This window comes from Protobothrops mucrosquamatus, unplaced genomic scaffold (assembly GCF_001527695.2).
Source record: "Protobothrops mucrosquamatus isolate PMUCROS unplaced genomic scaffold, P.Mucros_1.0 scaffold_280, whole genome shotgun sequence".
Classification (NCBI taxonomy): Eukaryota; Metazoa; Chordata; class Lepidosauria; order Squamata; family Viperidae; genus Protobothrops; species Protobothrops mucrosquamatus.
The window spans coordinates 1,164,825-1,183,188 of record NW_015386356.1 but is presented as its reverse complement, the minus strand read 5'-3'; the positions used below and the strand labels follow the sequence as shown (position 1 = coordinate 1,183,188).

At 37.0% G+C, this 18,364-nt stretch overlaps 1 protein-coding gene across 1 annotated transcript in view; it reads left to right on the top strand.

Moving 5' to 3' along the window:
* FAM149A (family with sequence similarity 149 member A) overlaps window positions 1-18,364 on the top strand; it is a 29,727-nt gene that overhangs the window by 4,952 nt on the left and 6,411 nt on the right. The window contains exons 4-13 of the mRNA XM_015831774.1: window positions 2,379-2,521; window positions 2,787-2,912; window positions 4,032-4,208; window positions 5,220-5,407; window positions 7,252-7,406; window positions 8,463-8,560; window positions 9,409-9,633; window positions 10,302-10,422; window positions 15,067-15,195; window positions 16,497-16,575. Coding sequence (XP_015687260.1) covers window positions 2,379-2,521; window positions 2,787-2,912; window positions 4,032-4,208; window positions 5,220-5,407; window positions 7,252-7,406; window positions 8,463-8,560; window positions 9,409-9,633; window positions 10,302-10,422; window positions 15,067-15,195; window positions 16,497-16,575 — 1,441 coding nt within the window. The remainder of the gene's footprint in view (window positions 1-2,378; window positions 2,522-2,786; window positions 2,913-4,031; window positions 4,209-5,219; window positions 5,408-7,251; window positions 7,407-8,462; window positions 8,561-9,408; window positions 9,634-10,301; window positions 10,423-15,066; window positions 15,196-16,496; window positions 16,576-18,364) is intronic.

Below are 18,364 nucleotides of genomic sequence, written 5' to 3'. Positions count from 1 at the left end.
CCCCCCCATTTCATCGGACTCTGAACGATTGCTCAGGGGCTTGTTACTCCTGCTGCTAAAGCAGCCCCGAGCTGTTATATACATCTTCAGGGCATCAACCATTGTGACCGGTTAAGTTCGTGCCTGAAAGTCCTGCTTCAACAAGAAGAGCCTGCCACCCATCAACGCTGCATGAGTTCCGGTTGTAAGACATCTCACCGATCTCTAAAGAACATTACCGCAAGGCTGGACAAGGGGGGTTGTGGCTGGGAGGACCTGGGCATTGGCGGCCTCTGAAGAGGTAGCGCTACATCATCAATGATGAAAAGCTCTTTCCATGTAGCCTTTGTTCTACACCACATTAAATAACTCTTGTTGTTAAATAATTCCTGTTCTTCACAAGTCCTGCATTCCTTCTGAATTTACTCATTTTAAACTTTGTTCCATTCATTCTGTCCTTGGCTAAGCATTTCTCTCATTCTCTTTCAGCTGATTTGTGTCACTAGTCTTTCCCATTTAATATTATCTTTTCCTGCTTCTAATTTATCTCACTCATCTTGTGCATGTATTTCCTTTGGTCACTTTTTTCTTTTTGGTCAGTATTTTCCCTTCCTTCCTTCCTTCCTTCCTTCCTTCCTTCCTTCCTTCCTTCCTTCCTTCCTTCCTTCCTTCCTTCCTTCCTTCCTTTCCTTCCTCCCTCCCTCCCTCCCTCCCTCCCTATTATTTTAGCTGTATAAGAAAGGAAAAGCTCATAATAGCTGAGACCCAGCTAAACCATTGTGTTACCAAGGCCAATTTGTAGAAACCTACATGCAAGACACAAAAGCAACACTTTTTTTCCTGCCCTGGATCCCAGCAACTGATATTTCAAGTCAGTTTGTTTCTAATTTTGACAGAAGAATGCCACCTCCTGAATTCTTCCATGAATGTCCTTTTAAACAGGATTTAATATTTTTTTTTGCTTTTTCTTCTCCTCATTTCCTTCATTTATTCTTGTTCTTTTACTGATGTTCTGATCCACTTTTTCCAAAACTTATTGTATATTTGAGGCCTTGTTCATTTTCTAAATTGATTGTTGTTCCTATTCTTTGTTACATAATCTAACTTAGAATGAAAGATTATTTACAGAAAGTTATTCTGTAAATAATATTCTGTTATTTACCCCTTTAATTCCCAATCCAATGAATCACTGGAAATAAATTACGTAATGGGGCTTGCTATGTCTGCCTGCCTGTCAGTATATACCACTTCATAGTGCTTTTACAGCACTCTTTAAGTGGTTTACAGAGTCAGCATATTGCCCCAACAATCTGGGTCCTCAATTTACTGACCTTGGAAAATGCAAGGCTGAGTCAACCTTGAGTGGTCAGAATTGAACTGCTGAACTGCAGTCAGCAGAAGTAGCCTGCAATACTGCATTCTAACCATTCTAAGAATAACTTTGAAAAGCAAGAAGAATGGGACCAAATTTAGTATCATGAGAGAAAGCTAAAAAAAAAAGGCCAGATCTGTCTTGGTGTAATTGAGAAAAATGGAAGAAATCGCCCAGGGCATTTCTCTAGGAGGTGCAATGGGGGCATTGGCTTGGAGGACTGCTGATTCTCAGCTCACGCTTCTGTTTGGTCACCTGACCCAGAGCAGAGAATGTGCAGCTTGCTTTTGAGTGCACAAGAAACAAACTCACTGTAAGGGGAGGGGAGCAGAAACAAACGAACACACATACGCTGACACAACATATTATAAAGTAAATAGTCCTTGTCTATATACAGTAGCTGCCTCATTTAGTGATAGTTTGTAGTTATGACAACAATGAAAAAATAACTTTAAAACTAGTCCTCACATTTACAGCAGGTTTGTAAAGCAAAGGAAACCTGAAGTTTGTATGCACAGTCATGGTTTTGCTTAGCGACCACTAAATGAGGACTATCTGTATTTCACTATACAGAAGATTCCACCTATGGTCAATTCAAGGAATGTTCTGTTGCTTTCTCTAATTTAGTCTAGTTTTGTTTGGTTTCTTGTGCCCCAAAGGTATTTTCTCTTAAGCTTCTTTCCTTCCTTTCATTATTTCTCTGTTTCTTTGTTCCCATTTGGTGTATTCAGGTTTTTTTTCTTTCCCAGATTATCTAAATCTGGTGATGTGCATATGTGAACTTCTTTCCCAGATTATCTAAATCTGGTGATGCCCAGATGGATTGAGTGGATATGAAAGGGCTGGCAGTGCAACACATTCCTTAGATGAATTCAGGATAACAAATACTGTATCTTCATCTTGAAGCTGCTAGAATCAGGCTCAGAATGGTGCTGTAATTCCATAACATCACTGGCCAATATCTATAGTACTGCCATTTTATTCAGCTGCAAATAGTGTTTGAGAATCTTAATTTTAAAATCAACAGGAGTTTGATAAAGCGAATACCCAAAGAGTGCATCAATTGTTTTGGGATGTGGATGAAGTACTGTTTGAAGGAAAAGTGAGCTCTCAAACTGAGAATCTAAAGACAGAATGCAAAGACTGGACAAATAGATCACTTCACTTAAGGCAAGTCTGTAAAAAATTATTTTATCTAAGGTCTTTATTTTATCTTAGATTATTATTTTCTGCATGTATTTTTACTTAATATGTTTAACTTGCCTTTTTTGCATTGGCTTAAATTATAAGTCTCTTGTAGTTTGAATCATAGCTGAGTTATATAGCAGTAGCTGCCATTGGCAGCTACTATGTTTCTGGTCTTATATCAAGTTGAATTGAACTGCTTTGCCTATATTCAATTTCCTTAATTCGTTATCATATATTCTTTTTACAGGATTTTGGGAAAACAACTTCTTTTTCCAAAAGATGAGGGTTTTCAGCATTACCAGAGCAGAAGTTCTAGTTCTGTTTATTCAAAATCTCTTCCTAGTTTGGGTGAAATCAACACCAGTATGAAAGAGTATGTTGTCATCAATTTAATAGATATTTATTCATTGAGGTATATGATTGACATTTTAAGATTATGTCTTTTTGGCACTCCCAATGTATTAAACATCCACATTCAACCGAATAGAAGCAGCATATTGGTAATTCATGCACTAAGTGCTTTTTTAATAATGGGAAAAGGTACTTTTAAAAATAGATTATACAGTAATTAAATTTCAGAAATATTGCATGGGATAAAATAGCAGAATTTGCAAGAAATGAAATAACTGTTGACACATAATAATGATTGTTATGCATATTATATTGTTAGGTTTATATTTTGTTGAGTGTAGGGTTATATGATTAAACAGGAATATAGAGAACTAGACCACCCACAACCCGTTGGGTCATTCTTCTTTCCACATGTAATATAGGCATGCACTCTTTCCTTTCCCCTTACAAAACTCAACAGAACCCAGGGGTAGGGGTAACCTTAACAAATTCTTCAATGCCCCCAACAATGGCAGAGTTTGTAATGTACTTCCTTCACTGGAAAGGTTCTTGAAAAATTGGGAAAACTTTCAGAGATGTTTCTATCTTTAAAATATCCCGTGTTGAGCTGTATAGCATAGTCAAACACCAGAAAGTGTTCATAACATTTTGTATCATGTCATAAAATGCTTTCTGTGGATTTTTACATCATAAATTTTTTTACAAATTTGCCAAATTTCAATTCCATGGGAGTCACGGGTTCCAGAATTTAAATGTATTTTGTAAAGCAAGCCCTTTTGAGGTCCCTTGTTGCCCTATGATGCAGCATTTTGCCCAACTACAGTAGTAGTAGTATGAGGTAGTCAGGATACTCACCACAATAATCAGAAATGTGGTAGAGATGCTTAACAAAATTATAAGTTAGCATCTGTACTAAAGTAATTGGAAAATATCTGAGTAGAGATGAGGCATGTTCTGTAAGATGTTCAAAGCACACTAAAGATTGTAAGAGGCTAATCTTCATTAGAATTTTACTTTATGAGTAGTTTTATTCTTATTTTTTTGTTGTAAATTGTTTTTTCTATGTGTTATGCTTGGAAATTTTAATGAGTTACCCTAATAGCTTATAGTATTTTTTTTTCTTGTGTGTACCATAATTTAGGTTATGCATCTCAGGATCAAAACTGATACCAGCAGCTTTTCCAGTGCACAAAGCATTCAGCTCTGAATTATCAGAGATTTCTTTATCTGAATCACCCGGATATTCATTCTTGGAGGAAGAAGTTTATGATGCAGAAGGAAAAATGGAAGAATATCTTGCATTCGATAAGAAGGAACTGTAAATGTTCAGTTTTAATAGCTTTCATGAGAAATAATTATGACAAAAGAAAAATTAGACTTTTTATGAAATTGTCTACATATATCTGACTTATTTTTGCTTGTATCTTTAAGCAGCATCTTTGGTAGCAGAAAATTGCAGGCGAAATTCTTTTGTCTTTAAATCAGTGAATGTCAATGATTGAGATTAGTAATATGTTCTAGACTGAAACTGTTTTTTCTTCATAATAAAGTTAGCTAATTTAAACACATATGGTTAAAAGCTAGCAAATGTTTTTGTCATTTAACAATCAAAGAAGTTTTTAAGACCGGCTAGGCAAAAATTAAAAGTTTATTCTACAATAGAATAAGCAATGAGCAAAGCAATGTTAAAAAACTCTACCAATCATTTTGGTTTGATCCCTCTCTTTATAAGCAATTAAGCTGCTGAAGAATTTCATGTCAATCATGCATGCTTTTCTTAGTTTTATTGGAATTAGTCATTTAGGCAAAAGAACATGAAGTGAATTTGTCAGAAACTTTTACTCTAAAATCATTTGTCTTGAAAATTGCTGAGAATATATGAAATATGTAAAATACTAACCCTACTATGATATTAACATTGCACTACTTCCTCAGTACATATAACAGTTTTTCTGAAAGGAAGTAGAAATTTTCTATTGGATTCTTTGTGATTTAATTCAAAATCAAATGATGGAAAATATTTTGCAATGTTGTCTGTATTGTTAGTGAGTGATCAAGTGATGGATACTGAAGGCCAATTTGTACAGTACAAATTGTAATAATCATATTTCCTATGTGTATAAAATACAGCTTTTATGTGCCCATGCATTTACCACTGAGACTTGGTAGAGTTTAAATGTGATAAAATCATAATTTATAATTTGATAAGTTCTGAAATAATACTGTGGGGCAGTACTTTGATCAAAAGGTACTTTGATTACATTGACCATGTTGTTATTAATAATTAATAGTGCTTAGTATTAAAACTTTAATTTCCTTCTTTCATTAGTGATGATGATTTGGAGCAGAGGAATCCTCAACTTGCCCAAAAACAGATCAAACATGGCATTCCTCCTGTTTCTCCCAACTCCTGCATCAAAGAAGCTGTAACTGCTGAAGTGTTTGATCAAATCTGGAAGAATGTAATTAAAATATTGGAAGAATTAATAAGAAAATACTGGGAATCATCTATTTCAAGTAAGTAGAACATTTTAAAGACAGGCTGAACCATTCTACCTGGTTGACTTAATCAAGCAGAAGGGACGAAAGTCAAGTGGGTTTAGGACAACTTGCTGTGGCCATCTTGCCATGGCCAACTTGCTGCAGCCATTTTGTTGCGCCTCCTGTGTCCATCTCGCCACAGCGGTGGGACAACTCATTGCAGCCAACTCACTATGGGACAACTCGTTGTGGCCAACTTGCTGTGGAACAACTCGTTGTGGCCAACTTGCTGTGGGACAACTCATTGTGGCCAACTCGCTGTAGGACAACTTGTTGTGGCCAACTCACTGTGGGACAACTTGCTAGAGACAATTCCATGCAGAATAACGAAATGTTATCTGCCACTGTTTCTTTGATATTATTTACATTTTTGTCAATGTAAATAATATCAAAGAAACAGTGGTGGATAACATTTATTGCATTGATTTATCCGGCTTGGAATTGTTCCACGGTGAGATGTCCCACGACAAGTTGGCTGTGGCAAGTTGGCCTTGGTGAGATGGCCATGTCAAGATCGCTGTGGTGGGTTGGCTGCAGAGAAATGACCATGGCGAGTTGGCTGCAGTGAGTTGGTTGTGGTGAGATGGCCATGTTGAAATGGCTGTGACAAGTTGGCCATGCCAAATTGTCCCATTCCAGAGTCACGTATGACTGGATTCTTGACAAGAATTTTGTCCACGTCCTTAGGGTGGATGAATGAAAATTATCCATAGCAGTTACTAGTGTTACTGGGCAACTAAGATCTGTTACAACCAAGAACCCAAAGTTGGGGCAAACATGAACAATTATGTTTGAGGGTATCTACCAGACATGCCACAGAAGGCAATGAAGTTGCCCCTTCCATTTTAATAGGTCCTTGATTACAGACCTCACCCAGGCTCTTCTGGGTGTGCCAATGCATTGGCAATGGCAAAGAACAGTTGCTTTGTCACTTTGAGAGTCTTGGCATAATGTGGGCTTCAGCCTATCAGATGGCTCTGTTCAATGATACAGTATCCTTGAACTCCATGAAAGAAATCCTTTAGGCTCACAAAGCAAGGATTGACACCCCAGAAGCTATTGGGTCTCTGCCCTAGAGATCTACTAGGGATCTACTAGAGATCTACTAGGGCAGAGACAAAAATGCCAGTTTAGGTGGAAATTGTTCCAAAGCAGTCAACAATATTCCTTTTCTGTGTCCCTATGGAACACACTCTCACCCCCTGAAGTTGAGCAGGCCTCTATTCTCCTAGCTTTCCATCAAGCTTTGAAGACCTGACTTTTTCCCAAAGTGAGGATATATGACTTGGTGCCAGATTTTAGTTGGTTTTAATGTTTTAATGTGTTTAGTTTTGTAGTTTTATTATGGTTTTTATATTTGATCAGGAGCCGACTAGAGTTGGTTTTTAAATGGGTGACTGTATAATTGTTTAAAATAAAATAAATAAATAATCAAATAAATAAATTATATTCCTAATAGCTCCTCCAAATCATTAGATTAGGATTTCCTTTAAATCTGAACCCCTTCATGCATATAACACCCTCTCTACCTGAACAAACAAAACAACCTTCCCAACTTTGACCCATGAATGTCATAGAATATTGATGTGCTGTTGACAGAATAGCTTCAATTTTCTGTCCGTTCCCCTAGAAAAACCACCTACCTACCAACCTTGGGAAGCAGAATTGTATCATCCTGGCAACTGAGTAGAGCAAGTGACAGATTATTATAAATAATTATTAATAATACATTGCTTCCAAAGTTGAAGTAAATTAAGAGGGTTCTGATATTGCCTGATTCATCTATGTATATTTACTATTTTTATGTAATAATGATCTAGAAAATGACAAGTATATGGAGAAATCAAAAGTTACTGGAAATAAGTTGTCACATATTCCAGCCTCCCATGCTACGGTAGATACATCAAGTGTTCCTCCATCCAGAGGGTCAGAGGTTCGATCCATGTCTTTTGGTCTGCATTTTGGACAATCCCAGGTAAAATAATATCTTTTCATCAACATATGAAAAATCTTCATGGTAAGAATGAACAATCTTTTTTTTCTTCATGTATTTAGTTGAATATTCTATTTTACTTGATTCCCTCTGTCTCCATGGTTCTTGGGTGCTTAAGCCTGGGACAATTTTTCTCATCATTCTTTTTTTCTTTTTCTTTTGGCCTTTGAGCAACATGGTAAGTTGCAATATTATAACAAAAGACCAGGGTAATTTATCATCATGACTAAAGCTCAAAATATGTGCATGTATGAATAAGCCATGTAAGAGACATTAATACTAATAAAAATAAATTAAATATTAATTTATTTCATATCTTGAATTTAATTTCATTACTGCTCCATGACACCATTTTATAAGTTTGCAACAGAACATATGTAATAATATTTTAAATAATTTAATTATTACATTCATTCTGTGACATACTCAGAAACTAATAAATACTAAAATAAGTTTTAAAAACTGTAAGAACTCAAAGCCCAAGTGGATAAGGGGATAAGATTCACATTACTGTATTTACAATAAATAAAAACATGTTTGCCATATGCTGGAGAGATCATAAAGATCATACTGTACTAAACAAAATTGTTCTCAAAGTCTTGAATATTTCTTAACTGTTACATGAATCATTTTATTCACCTAAGTCAATGTGCAGTGCATGGGGCTTTTACAAAAAAGATGCTGCTAAAGAAGTTTTATATTTCCCATTGTTATACACAGTGAACCCAATCAAGAACAGGGTCCTTCATGCTTTAGAGTTTTAAAAAATTCAATAGGTTGAGCTGTGTATAGTTAATTTAATGCAGAAGGGGGAAATTATCTGGTGGCTGATGGCTGCTCCTAATATTTTGGGGAAAAATAAGACTAAAAATAAACTGGACAATAATATTCCCATGCTTGGTCCCGGGGAGGTTTGTTTCCTCTTCTTCCTTCTTTATGATAATAAGACTATTTTAGGGAATAATTATATTCTGACATTGAATGACCTTCATCCTCATTGAATGACATACCTGTGTTTCTTTCTGTTGCTTTCTTTAGGCCCACCGTTTCTCTAGCAGTTCACATGGCAATTTAAATGGTGTCATGACAATTCAAGCTAAACCACTACAACAGAGATATTCAAGCTTCATTGAAAAGTATGTTTTAAAGTGATCTTATAAAATTACACTTTTGTATAGGCTGCATTTATCTATTTATTTCTGGGCTTATTTATTTTAGTTAGATAGTTAAAATGTATTAGGATTATAGATTAGGTTTATAAAATGATAAAAGGAATAACATACCTGATAGAAATAGAACATCAATTTTATTTTTATTCAAAACATTAAAATAAAAACTCCCAAAAAAGAAAAAATACAAAAACAAAACTAAAGAAAACTACACAAAAAAGAATGCATAAAATGAAAAAGACACACACACACACACACATATATTGATCCCACTAGTTGAATACTGATATACTTCAAAGATAATAACTCCTTCCCTTTTGCAATGCAGACACACAATTTATAAATTTCTAGAACACTGTTTACCCAACCCGCTTAGCCTGACATCTATCTACTATACAGAAACATAGTTTATAGTTTATAGATGAAAGCAACAGCTAAATTAAATTTCAAAATCCTCTGTTAATACTATAGTCTACTTATTGTATGATTAATTACATTTTGGGAAGATGGGAGAAAGTAATTTGGGATTAAAAATATGCATTGCCAGTTGTGTCTCTAGACAGTTGCTTCACACTTTTTATCTTGGTTATCATGAAAGGATAATACATTGTTTTTTGCTCAGTTTATTATTATGTTTTACTCTCAGAGAAAGGCACTTGTGAGTTTCTTATCTCTGATGCCAGAATCATTAATCAGACTTGAAATTTATCATTTCTTTATTGGGAGATGCTGATCCACTTATTATTCAGCTTCAGGTTGCTGAAGACTTTAATCTTATATAAGTGGAGTGATGTTTGATTGAAACTGTTTTTCAGGCGTGAACAAGAAGACAAGCCACAAAGTGTGGGTTCCAGTATTAATTCAGCAAAGAATCGAGTGGGGCGAATGACTGACAGCAATGTCTCGTCATTACCTCGAGTGTTGCCTGGATCCTGTAAGAAAACAGTGGGCCATCGTAGGTTACCATCAATAGCACAAGATCAACTACGTTTAAAGACTCCCAATGTTTACAGTGATGAGGTCCTGCGAGGAACAAAATTGTAAGTCCTTATTTCTGTTCTTTGCTACTGTAGCTTCAATATCATGTTGAGTTCAGATAATAGCATTTGCACAGCACTGAGAAATAATGTTGTGATTCTGTAACACAAGCACTGCATTTAGAAGAGAACTATATAGTCTAAAGATGTTATTTTATCCTTCAAGCTATGAAAATAAGACTCATTGTAATCTTAGAAACAAATTAATCTAAAGAATGTAACTGAGCCTGCAAAATTTACTCATTTTTAGCACTGCGGTAAATTTGGCTCATGCAGATCTTTTGTTGTACTTGTAGCACAAAGTAGCACAATAATAAGAGTAATGAAAGAATCCTATATGAGGAACTAAGCAGGTATGAGGAACCAAAGTAATAAGATCCAGATTTTTAAGCGGGAAGATATGCATTATTAAGATTGTGTAATTTTAAGTGGATGTCTTGTGCTTCAAAAACAATCTGCCTTCCCAATTTGGCCACTCCAGATGTGCTAGGACTATAATATCCAGAAGTTCAGTTTTTGAAAGTCACCGTATTAGGGAAGATTGACTTAATATTTCTATATATGCAACAGAACTGTTATTTATTCACCATACTGGGTTAAGAAGCACTCTTGTAGCAGTTTAAGGAACTGAAATAAGAGTTAATTCCTATGTCCATGCTGCTTTCCTACAGATGCACTGCCTTAGATCGTTTGCCATCTCCATTTACACCTGCTATCCGGAACAAGTTGCCACCCATAAATTCAGACACCATTGATCAATATCTTTCAGTTCCCGGACTACGCTTAAGTTTTGTAAGACAACTAAATTATTTGTGCCGTGAATTATTGAATACTTGTTTTCATATCTATCTAAAGAATCTAGGGTGTACACATCAAATAAAAAAAACTCAACTTAATTAAAATACAATGTGATCAGGTATTGGATGAAGTTGCCAGTAAAACGTTTAATCATATCTTTGCATAATCCCAAAATGTATACATCCACCCACACATTCATAATTTATTTCAGCTATGAAACTTACCTTGAGTCGTCTTACACAATACACTTTTCCTCTGTGCCTAATAGAATTGTTATGAAGCTAAAATGTCTATTATATAATAATAATAAACTTTATTAGGGTCGTAGACCAGCAATAGCCATCACTTTTTACAATATATTAAATAATAATAATAATAATAATAATAATAATAATAATAATAATAATAATAATAATAATAATAATTAAAAAAAATAGTACTAACATTAATAGTAAATAATAACATCCCTGTTAAGAAAATACATGTTCTCAAAATGTTAGGGTCACTCCCTAGTTTATATGAGTGGATAGCCAATTAATGTGTGAGTAAATATAATGTTCCAAACATTATTAGAGATATCTCCAAAAAATTGGCACAAGTTGACGACTATAAATCTGTAACCAATTTTTTTCTTGTGGACATTGCCGCAACACAGTATTTTGCCACTGCATGCGTGATAGAAGGGTTTGAGTCCTGGAGGAGAAAGCCTACATAAAAATTGTCTGCCCTGCCTGGCAATCTCTCTAATAAAGGGAGAATATATGCTGACCTATAAACTCGGTATAACTCACAGTACAATAAAACATGTGAGATATCTTCAACTTCTCCTTTACCACATATACATACCCGTTCTGTATTGGTGTTCTCTTATACCTGCCCTGGAGGAGTGCTGAGGGAAGAATGTTAAATCTGGCTCTGAGGAAAGCTATTCTTTGTTTTGGGAAGGTCAGATCATTCAGATATCTTGCCGATTCCCACACACCCTGTTTGATTCTATCCCTACTGTGGCAAGGCAACCTATTTAGTTCTTCTTGGAACTCCATGTCCTTCGTTCTATTGAATACTACTTGCTTTGCTTGGTCAAAGCCTAGGGACATTAAGAATACCGAAGAGAGCCCATAAGAGCCCAGTTTATGATCTATCGCCTGCTTCCAGGGGGAAGGGAAGTTGTCAGTCAGCACTAACAGGGACAGTCCCTCTGGAAAGAAATGCATTTTAAGCCAGTGAATGATCATCATCTTCCAGGCTCTTACCTGGATTTGGGGCATGCCTGTCTCAATTCTTAATTGGGCATTTGGGGTTCCTTTGGGTGCAGCTAAGAGGTATTTAGTTTGTATGGTTTCCAGCAAGTTTTTCTTTGCAAGGATTCCTGTTTGTGCCCCATATAGAATTTGCGCCAATGTTTTGGCCTCGAAAAGTTTTAAGGCAGCAGATACTAATTGACCTCCGCCTGTGTAAAAGTAATGTTTGATTGCATTTAAGGACCTATTGGCTGCTTGCAATGTATGATCCAGGTGTGCCTTCTATGTCCCTTGCGAGTGGAAAATCACCCCAAGGTATCTAAATGTTCTAACCTGTTCCAAACTATGTCCTTCTATTTTCCAGGAGTATTGGCTGGGTCTTTTAGCAAAAACTAAAATTTTTGATTTATCAAAGGACCAACTTGTTCTGTCTGCAGTAGCCAAGTGTTGCCCTAATTGCTCTCTTCAGTCCTACAGGAGTTTGCGAAATAATGACCGCATCGTCGGCATATAGAAGAATCGGGATTTTGCGATGTGCTAGGTTGGGCAGATGCAGATCAGGGTTCTGTAAGAGATTGATCAGGGGGTTGATATAGAAGTTAAAAAGGGAGGGAGACAGGATGCAACCCTGCCGTACCCCCTTTTTGTACTCTTACTAAGCCGGTTAAAATCCCTTGGAGATTACACCTCACTTTCAAGGTGGAATTCGCATACAATTTTTGTATGAGGAAAAGGAGGCATTTATCAATAGTAGTGCCTTCTAATTTCTGCCATAGGGTGTTCCTAGATATTGAGTCGAAGGCCTGTTTAAAATCGAGGAAGGCCACAAACAGAGAGGATTTTTTTTTATATGTGTATTTTTGTACTAGATGGTGAAGTACCAAGATATGATCCACTGTTGATCTTCCTTCTCTAAAACCAACTTGTTCATCTTTAATTATCCCCCCCGAAATTAGCCAGTCCTGAAGTTTATAGTTTAGATGTTTGGCATACGTTTTACTAATAACACTCAGAAGACTAATGGGTCTATAATTTCCTGGGTCATTTCTACTACCTTTTTTATAGATTGGTATGATAATTGCTAATCCCCAATCTCTTGGCATATGACCTGTTCTATCTATAAATGTAAACAGATCCTAAAAGTGGAGCCTACCAACTGGAATTATTTTTTATTATTTCTGGCAGGACATTGTCAGCACCAGATGCCTTATTAGCCTTGAGGGCTCCAATCAATCGGGATATCTCTCCTGGTGTAACAGGGCCAATAAGGGGTTTGGTCCAAATTAATTTGGCTCTCATTAATTACATAGTCAGGGTCTGCATATAGCTCTCTAAAATATTCTTCCCAGGCATGAATCGGTACCTGATTAGTTGGCGGTAGGGGGGATTTCCCCAATCCTCTGGTAATGTGCCAAAAAAGGGATGTATTTTTTGTCCTGGCTGATGCAATTAGTCTATGCCAAGACTCCTTCAGAGCCGCCCTTTATGTCTATTATATAAATTATTCAGATATATAAAATAGATCTATATGTGGAGATGATGAATGCTGCAAAGACTAAAGAGCCAGGGAGTAGACCGTTCTTTGAAAACTCTTCGATGAAGGAGATGATGGGAAATCATTCACATGTGATTTTGGATAGCAATCTCCAGTGACTCTGAGTACCAGGAGACAAACAATCAATCATTAAACTCACAATGGCAACGGACCTTTTAAAAGGACACTGAGCATGCTAAGTGTACTTCTAATCACTTTGGAAACTGCTTATTTAAACATTTTAAAGTCTTAGAAGTCTTTGGAATGACAAGTTTGAAACGTCTCCTGGTGAGCCTATCTTTGTTTCTGAACAAAAAAAAAATTAACCATAATTTTAAGGTTAAAGAATGTGAAATAAACAAAAATTTGTTTTTCCAGCTTGCTTAGTTTTAGTTTTATTATTTCTGTTACATTGACACTCATTTTCTTGCTTTGAAAATTCACGTAATAAGCCAGTACATCTTGCATTAAAAACATGATGTTTGCAGTTATGAAATCTAAAAAGTTAATTGTAGTCTACAGATTAAAAGGCCAGCTATCTTAATATCATGAACTACAAATTCAGACAAAATGCAGCCTTTGGGATCAGAGTTCTCTTTCCAATCTGGTTTTCTGGTAGAGAAGGTATAAAGGACGAGACTTGGAGCTGCACTTGAAAGTAGATCTTGGCACACTGCAGATTTTTGTGTTAGCAACAGGTGGTAAAACTGGGTAGATTATTCAACTCCAAATAGCTCCATTTTAACTATATTTGTAACACTATTCCATTGGCAAAAGACTATGTTAATGTTTTCATTAAAACAATAGGAAGTCCTTCCCATGCATGGCAATTCCATATTTTTGGGGAAAAAATATCAGGAATTTAGTACATGTGCTCCACTTACACAGCCATTTACACAGCCTATAGCATTCTTTAATCACAGTTATCATTTCTAGTCTTGAGCAGACCCCTGTGCAATTAAAGTTTTCTCTGTTCATGCTAAAATACATTTCATCTGAAGTTCCTTTGAAAAAGTCTAAGTAGGTAATTTTAGAACTTCTTGTCTAGGTGCTCAGAAGCTGGTTGAAAAATTAGTTATTTGTGAGGAGGCAATAAAAAGTCAATTGAAAAACAGTTACATTTGACCACCAGGAAGCAGGATATGACCAGTTTCATCCTCATTAGAATATACATAGCCAGACCTTATTCTATGGAGTTCAAATCCTCTCTTGGGAATTTTGCTCATCAGTCAGCAGTTTTAGGTGACTACAGTGCATTAGCTTTCAGAACTATTTGAGCCCTGGTGCACAACAGTGTTGCAGGAAGGGATACTATATATAGACTCTATCCATCTATAGTAGTCCTCAACTAATAATCATTCATTTAGCGACCAAAGTTACAACTGCACTTAAAAAAGTAACAACTGATCCTCACATTTACAACCGTAGCAGCATCCCCATGATCACACCAGCATCCCCATGATCAAATTCAGATGCTTGGCAATGTGAATGGCAGTGTCCTGGGTTATGTGATCATCATTTGCGACCTTTCCAGCTGGCTTCCAACAAGCAAAGTCAATGGGAGAAGCTGGTTTGCTTAACAACTGCATGATTCACTTAACAACTGTGGCAAAAAAGGTAAAATCAGGCAAGACTCACTTAAGAATCATCTTGCTTAGCAATGCAAATTCTGTTCCCAGTTGTAGTCAAGGAATAGATATGTACAGAGATATCTATTCCTTAAGCTTGCAAGAAAACAGATGTACAGATGTTACATACTGTCACAGCCCCTGGATACAATAATTGTATTTACTTCAACTGCTAATAATATCTTACATTTTTCTACCCAGTAACTGGTTGCTTCTTTTGTCTTTCCATTTTCAGCATAGAGGAAAACATGTTCATAGCAGAATATCCAGTGCAGTACCTCATGGTCTGGAACGACGACCTCATAGAGAGCGAACTGTCTTAATAGATCAGTTTTCAAGGCCCAATACAACTCATACATTCCGGGTAGGTTTGAAAGTTTGTAAACATGGGATGAGAGTCAATTTGGCAGTTAAGGCATCAGGCTACGATAGTGATGGCAAACCTTTTAGAGACCAAGTGCCCCAAAACCGCCCCCCGCTCTGCCTCCTGCCCATCCACAGGGCCACCCACTGCCTCCACAGCCCACCGCAGATCGCCCAGGCATCCCAGCAGCGCCATGGCAGCACGCCCTTGGCCTGCGTCCCGTAGCATCATCTGTGCACGACGAGGCACGAGGGTGGAGTCTTGTCCCCACTGCCCAGCTGCCATGTCCTTGGCTGCGCTGCTCTGTGTGGGTCACACCCGGGGGCAACTCTCCTCCGGAGGGCTGCTGGTGAGGGGGCCGCAGGGGGAGGCGGGGCTAGGGCGACGGTGCCCACAGAGAGGGTTCTCAGTGCCCCCTTTGGCACGCATGCCATAGGTTCGCCACCACTGGGCTAGGATCTGGGAGACTGTGAATTCTAGCCTCATTTTAGGCTAGAACTTCATGATCAGCTTCTTGACCTTGGACCAGTCATTCTCTTGTAGTCCCATGAAGCAGACAATGGCAAATCACTTCTAAAACCCTACCAAGAAAACTGCAGGGACTTGTCCAGGCAATTACCAGGAGTCAAAACTGACTTGAAGGAACGATTGCCCCCCCCAAAAAAACAAAGTTGCATGTATGAGATAATAAATGTGTATTTCATCTCCTTCTATTGTTCTCACACATATGTCTGGAACTTGCCAGTTACTCATTTAACTTTTTCCTAATCTTAATTTGTTATTGTATATTAACCAGTGATTGCAGTTTATACACAGTTTGCAAGGTATATTAATAAACTAGATTGTTTATCAATAACCATAACTTTAAGTTGATCATGGTTTATGATAAAACATATTCCCTGGGTTGTATTCAGTTGCAGTCAAGCTTGCAAAGCAATGGTACAGTTCTGGGGTACACATAACTGCCCGTGCCTCTACATTCTGCACCAGCTTCAAGGATAGCCCTAAGTAGTATATGTTATAGTAATCCATCTAGGAGGTTACCAGGACATGAATGACTGACCAGAGCTTCCCAAATTTTGTTCTTACAATGAAGCTATCAAAGCATGATGAAACAAGGGGTTTGTTTATCAGTTGACTTATCACAGAGCCAGATCCTAATTAGGGCTATGAGTGAATGATGAGTTCTGTCACTAAGGGAGGACTAGACCTTGAATCTCCTTGCTTCTAATCTAATATCTTAATCACTAATTATCAAAAGAAGCAAAGCATTTTATTAATTTAAAGCACATATTTTTCAGTCAGATACACCTCAGAAAAAGTCACCAGTTTCTATGGATCTTGCTAATCACTTGTGGACAGGCCAAGGAGTAGTAACAGGTAAGACCTGTTTCATTAAGTATATTTTTCAAAAGTGAGTATAGGACTTCATCTTTTTGGATTATAGGAATGTGTGATTTCAAAATTATTACATTTAACATGCTGGCATTTGTTGGAGAAAGAGGTAAATTAAGCAATATTTTTTATTCTACCTTTAAGTTAAATGCTAATGATAAATGTGGCATGACTTAAATGTTAAAAAGTTGCAGCAGCAAATCAATTTCTGCATTTTCTTTACAAGCTTGGTCTTGACCTTCATTTCGTCAGTATCCAACCCTTTTACCCAGAGGGCACTTTCTTTAAAAAAGTAAAGTACAACTAAAGAAGTATTTAAGATTTGATTAAGATTGTAAAAATTAAAGAGTTCAGATTACAAAGATAGGTCTGAAAAGAAAGATGTGGACTCCTTTTCTAAAAGTTGAAAGAGGGAGAGCAATTCCTGAGGAAAAACAGCTACATTAGAGCCAACAAAGGAGGGAGCCTTTTCCTATGTGCCCAGCAAAGAGACCTTAGAAAGCAAGGCAAGTTTGAGAAAGCCTCTCCTACTGACCTTAGGGTAAGTTCATATTGAGATAGGTAGTCCCTTAGAAAGCGAAGTTCAAAATTCATTAAGGCCGAAGATCAAAGCCAAGACAAACTCTGCACCGAGTGGAAGATCAAACAGATTCCTGACAAACCTAGCAGACAACTTTGTCTCCTAAAAAGTAGAGGAGGGAACTAGGGGATTAGCCATTTTGGACCTAATTCTCACTAACAGAGATGAAATGATAGAAGGTGTTGAAGCCATAGGAACCTTGGGAGGAAGTGACCATGTAATATTGGAATTCAACATTATGGAAGCACAAGCAATAGAACACAGTCAAACTAGAGTCTTGGACTTCAAGAGAGCTAATTTCAATAAACTTAGAGAGGGTTTGGAAGGATTCCATGGATGAGAATCCTCCAGGGGAAAACAACTCAAGAGGCTTGGGAAATTTTGAAAAGTGAGATAATAAAGGCCCAGTTTAGCACAATACCAACAAAGAGGAAAAATAACAGCTCTCAAAAGAAACAAGCATGGCTGCATAAGGAACTCTCTGATCAATTGAAAGATAAAAAGAACAAGTATAGAAAGTGGAAAGAGGGACACATTACTAAGTCAGAATATCAGCAAATAGCCCGAGCCTGCAAAGACGAGGTGAGGAAAGCTAAGGCTCAGAATGAACTAAGGCTTGCAACCAAGGTCAAAAATAACAAAAAAAGCTTTTTTAACATGTAAAAAACAAGAAAAAAGTGAAGGAAACAATTGGTCCATTAGTGAGTGAAAGTGGCAAGAAGGTGACAAGCAACAGGGAGAAAGCAGAACTATTTAACTCATTTTTCGCATCTGCCTTTACACAAAGGGAAAAAACAGACCAACCTATCAAAAATAGTGCCATAAAAAACAAAATAGAGATACAAGTTAAGATAGGCAAGAAAATAGCAAGTGAACACCTGTCCAGCCTAGACGAGTTCAAATCACCAGGACCAGATGGATTACACCCCAAGGTTCTCAAGGAACTGGCAGATGTGATCTCAGAACCACTGAACTATATTTTTCAAAGATCCTGAAGCACTGGGGAACTACCAGAGGACTGGAAAAGAGCTGATGTAGTTCCCATCTTCAAAAAAGGAAAAAAAAAGGACCCAGGAAATTACAGACCTATCAGCCTGACCTCAATACCTGGGAAGATTCTGGAAAAGATAATCAAACAACGAATCAGCGAACACCTACAGGCAAACAAAGTCATTACTAAAAGCCAACACGGGT